Genomic DNA, 5186 nt, shown 5'->3' with positions numbered 1-5186 from the left:
AGATAGATGGGCGGATAGAAGTGACAAGACGACGAGGAAGAAGACGTAAGAAGATGCTGGATGACCTTGGGGACAGAAGAGGATACTGTCATTTGAAGGAGAAAGCTCTAGATCGCATTAAGTGGAGGAATTGTTTTGAAAGAGACTGTGGACCTGTCGTCTTGACAGATTACTGATGATGATGATGTATAATTTATTTTATGTTTCATACATCAGTCTTTGTGGATGATAATACAGAAATTATTGTATCATTGTACATGAAGTCCTGTCAGGATTTTGAAAAATTGTGGCATGCAAACAAATTGAGTTAGCCACAATTTTTCAAAACCCCGAAAGGACTTTGTGGACACACTGTATATTGCATTGCATGCATTGCATGGCACTGTATGCCTCAAAAGAGGTGAACTTCTGTTAGTCCTCAAAGACAGCAATAGAATATTTTTGTATGAATATAAATTGTAAATGTATTTTAGCTACAAAGTTTGCATGAAACATTTTGTATGCGTTAAAAATAGCAATTATTATAATGGTACGATATTATACCATATCAGACAAATTAAATGCAGTATGAATCTGTGCTAGTGGGAAGTGTGTGCTGAAACAGATCCCGTATTGTATAATTATTTAAAATTCCTACTACTGTCCCTATAGAAGTTCACACATTTGAATAAACAAAGATACCGATTCTTCCCAGAACTTGTCAGTGGTGAATGATCTGCTTTTTCCTTTCCACTTGATGAGTCATGATTAGTTTGATATGATGGAATATGTATATGTGTTCATACATGCTGTGTGTGGAAGAGACATAGCTTGTAACTAACCAAAATCTTCTTTGTCATAGTTTGCTGCGTGAACTCTGCCCCTGTTATAAGTGTTCCATACACCACTGCATTAGAAGCCATGGGGTACTTCTTAAACAGTGCCTTGACTGCCATGGATATCCTGGTGGCCATGTCCACCTGAAAACATATTATTTGCCCCCATAAACAGGGAACTGGCAAGAATATTTAGACTTAAGGAGGAGGAAATAAAAGGAATGTGGAGAAAACAGCATACTGAAGAGCTTCATAATTTGTACGCTTCACTGATGATAAAATAAAGGAAGATGAGATAACTGAAGAATGTAATATGCAGGGGTAAAGAGAAGGTGCCGGTCACAGTAGCCGAGCGGTCTAAGGCATGCACCGTCTTCACTCGCTCGGAAGCCGGGATCGTGGGTTCGAATCCCACTCAGGGCATGGATGTTTGTGTGCGTTTTTCTGTGTTTGTCTACAGGTAGAGGCCTTGCGACGAGCTGATCACTCACCCAAGGAGTCCTACCGAATGTGTAAGATCTAGTAAACCAAAGTGAAATAGAGAGTTTCATGGAGGTAGGCCTAGGCCCAAATTGGGGCTGTAGCGCCACAGGAAAAAGGAAAGAGAAGGTAAAGTTGTACCTGTACGTAATTAATTAAGAACCAAGCCCAGAAGATGCATGGGGGAGTGGAAGTACAGCTCCACCATTCTTGACCTGGGCAATAGATGGATTGGAGTGGTCAGCTTCATACCATGGCCACTTCACATCCGGTATCCATTTCACAGGAGACTGAATTGGCCCCAGAGCCGGTCTTGACTGTTTGGAGTGCAGAGAAGACTCTTACCCCTGTCAGGAATTGAACCCTGGTTGTCCAGCCTGTAGCCTGTCGCTAAACCAATTGAGCTATCCCAGCTCCTGTAGTATGCACAGGACTGGAAAGGAACTCATACAAAGTTTTGGGAGGAAAATCTGATGGTGGGAGAAAATTGGAACACCTAGGTGTAGATGGGAGGGTAATATTAAAATGGATGTTAAAGAAACAGGACTGGATGTTGTAGACTGGATTAATCTGGTTCAGGATAGGGACCACTGTGGGGGGGGGGAATGTGGAATAGCAATGAACCTTAAAGTTTTATAACATCCTGGGAATTTTTACCACATAAAAATTGTCTGGAAACTAAAAATACCGCAACAGTATGATCTAGAACCTATGAATGTATGAGGGGTGGGCCCTCTTGGCCCTTGCACCACGACCACAGTGATCTATTGTGCTTCCCCTTTTGATTATCCCCTCAGCAATCCTGCACTTTGAAAGAAGTGCAGGATTTTGTATGTGGGGATGTCGAAATAGTCACTTGGTTCCATAAAATATTGAACCAAGTGGCGCAATCTTAAACAAGCTAAGGCCTCACATTCACACAGGATATGTGTGGCTGTTTTATTTTCTTCTTGACACCTCTCACATGTGGGACTATTACTTAGTCCCAGTTTAAGAGGTGTTCTTTAAGGTGACAGTGTCCTGTAAGTAGTCCCGCCACCCATCGTAGCTGGTTCCTGTTTAGCTTCAACAGTTCCTTTGGTCTTTTAGCAGAGGGTCCTCATATGAGTCCCTTTGCTTGCCTGAGTCCAGTCAAGGATCCCAGTATTTCTTGTGCTTCATATTTGTCCAGTCCCTGATTGCCTTTCTGGCAACTCCTGTAGAGATGCCACGGGCTGGTTCAGGTCCTATGAACGGATGTTCAGCTCCAGTCTTAGCCAACTGGTCTGCTGTTTCGTTTCCAGCAATACCCTCATGCCCCGGTACCCATATCAGTTGTACCCTGTTATGTTTGGCCAGTTCCATGAGGGTTTGGTGACAATCCCAGACCAATTTTGAGTTGATCTGGTGTTTGTCAAGCGCTTTAAGTGCAGCTTGGCTGTCAGAATGTAGATGTTTCTATTGCTGTAGTTCCTATCTAGATTCTTCATAATACATGCCATAATGGCATATACTTCTGCCTAGAATACTGTCATGTACTGCCCAAGGCAGAAACTAAGTTTCCGCCTTGTGCCATAGCAGAACACACCAGCTCCAGTGCCCTTATTTATCTTGGAACCATCTGTATACGAGATCAGTCCCCCTTTTCTATCAGGCCGAAACCCGTCTTCCCATTCGCTCCTGTCAGGAAATCTGACTGTGAAGGGTTTTTCATATACATGTCTCAGTAACATTTTGTCAGACCCCATTATCTAGAACCTAACTTTTCGTAAATTCATTTTTAATAAGACGATTTAATTTGATTAAATTCATAGTCTAAGAAAACATACATGTACTTGTAACAAAGAACTGCATATACACCTCTAACTGTAATAATGTCCACCTAAAACAACTCTGAGGGAAAGTCATACCTTGGGTAAAAACTTTTTGGAAGAAGTGTCTTGTGTGTTCAATGCTGAAAGTACAATCTAGTAACTTCCTAACAATGATTTAACGATCTGTCAGCACCTGATGATGGCACAACCTCCAAGATATTTTACATAAAACAGTATAATTTAGTAGCACAGGTGCATACAAGAAAGCGCCGACAATGACAGACTAGTTCGAAACATGCTGTAACGCAGTGGTTCTCAAACTGTGGGGCGCGACCCCGGGGGGGGGGGTACGAAGGGCTTGAAAGGGGGGCGCAGCATCCTTTCCTTCAGATAAAAATTAAAACTGCCCTAAATCAATTAGAAAAGTAACAAAAAGTAAAAATACACATAGAAAAACTTTTGATGAGTACAGGCTTTAATTATCATGAATTTCAAAATAACTAATAATTATTCTCTTTACCGGCAATTATAAAACGCGTATGCCAGAGACAGCGCTGATAGTTCGGCAGCAGCCGCATCCTCTGAAATCCTCTGAAGTCTAGACTTTTCAAAATGCTGTGTGAGGAAATGGGTGCCGAACACACTGCTCTGTTGTTTTTAGTGATCCTCGATGGCTTTCAAGAGGCAAGGTATTAAAGAGAACGTTTAAGCTGAGGCATGAGGTGTTCTGTTTTTTAAATGGGGAAAATCACTCACTGGCCGACAGTTTCAACAAGAAGGATTTTTTATTGAAAATGGCTAACCTCACAGGTATATTTGAGAAACTAAATATCCTCAGCACTTCACTTCAAGAGAATGAGGCAACTGTACTTTCTTGGCATGACAAAGTGAAGGCATTAATGAGAAAATTAGAGCTCTGGAGAAACAGTATGTTCCCTACTTTGGTGTAAATGGCACAAGACACTGATAATCCAGTGCTTCCAATGGACATAAAAAGCTGCCTACTTGATCATCTCATAATGTTGAGAGTTCACCTCGAAAAATACTTTTGCGATGATTTTGATAAAATTAATTGGATTAAAAATCCATTCGAAAATGCTCCTGGGCCATCATCTCTGAAGGTAAATGAGCAAGAACTCATCGATCTCACTAGCGATACTTCATTAAAAAGTAAATTTAAGGAATTGTCTTTGTTGGAGTTCTGGATACATATTGGCAAGGAATTCCCAACTTTGAGCGAAAAGGCACTGAATATCCTGATTCCTTTTGCAACAACTTACTTATGCGAGACAGGCCTTTCTGCTTTGGTAGCTATAAAGTCAAAGTATCGTTCAAGGCTGAATATTGCTAAAGAAGTTAGAGTGGCCATTTCTGATATTACACCACATTTTGATAAACTTTGTTCTCAAAAGCAGGCCCATCCATCACACTGAAGTTTGACATTTAAATGTTTGATTTTCTTCACAGAAAAAAAATTAAATACTTGTTAGTTAAATATCGTTTCATTTCAATACATATTTTGGTTAATTGCAAGTGTTAAAACTAATTTCTATTGTAGGCCTAATATTGTGATACTTTAATCTTGAGTACAAAATCTGCTAAATAGTATGTAGAAAAACAAAATAAACTGAATAAAACGTCAAACATGCCGCGACTTCTATTTTGATAAAAAAACAGGCGGGCGGCCTGAGAGTATTTTCTCTTGTCAGGGGGGGCTCACAGGTAAAAAGTTTGAGAACCACTGCTGTAACGGATTTGATCAACGCGTTGCCAGGCAACAGCTCTGTAAACATGGCCAACACGCAACAATAGAGGAAGCTGTGTTTTGTGTATATCCGACCGACGCGCCAATAGACTGGCTGGATAGCGATCACGTGATATGTTTATTGTAGATCCATGTCCGTTCTACGGCTATACGAGGGGGTACCCAAAAGAAACCGAACTTATTTTTTTTAAACTTATTTATTCAAATTTTAAGCACAAACCTTCAATCCCCTTCAAAGTACTCTCCACTTACACTAATACACTTGTCTAGTCTTTTATTCCATTTTTCAAAACATTGTCTAAATTCATCTTTTGAGATGCTTGACAGCGCCTC

At 40.6% G+C, this 5186-nt stretch overlaps 1 protein-coding gene across 1 annotated transcript in view; it reads right to left on the bottom strand.

Moving 5' to 3' along the window:
* The window catches only part of LOC111869109 (mpv17-like protein), a 17094-nt gene that overhangs the window by 8081 nt on the left and 3827 nt on the right, over nucleotides 1–5186 (bottom strand). Inside the window, exon 2 of the mRNA XM_023860333.2 lies at nucleotides 822–959. Coding sequence (XP_023716101.1) covers nucleotides 822–953 — 132 coding nt within the window. The 5' untranslated portion in view covers nucleotides 954–959. The remainder of the gene's footprint in view (nucleotides 1–821; nucleotides 960–5186) is intronic.

This window comes from Cryptotermes secundus, unplaced genomic scaffold, assembly GCF_002891405.2.
Source record: "Cryptotermes secundus unplaced genomic scaffold, Csec_1.0 scaffold546, whole genome shotgun sequence".
Lineage (NCBI taxonomy): Eukaryota > Metazoa > Arthropoda > Insecta > Blattodea > Kalotermitidae > Cryptotermes > Cryptotermes secundus.
Note: the sequence above shows the minus strand (reverse complement) of the source record. Positions and strands in the feature narration are given on the sequence as shown.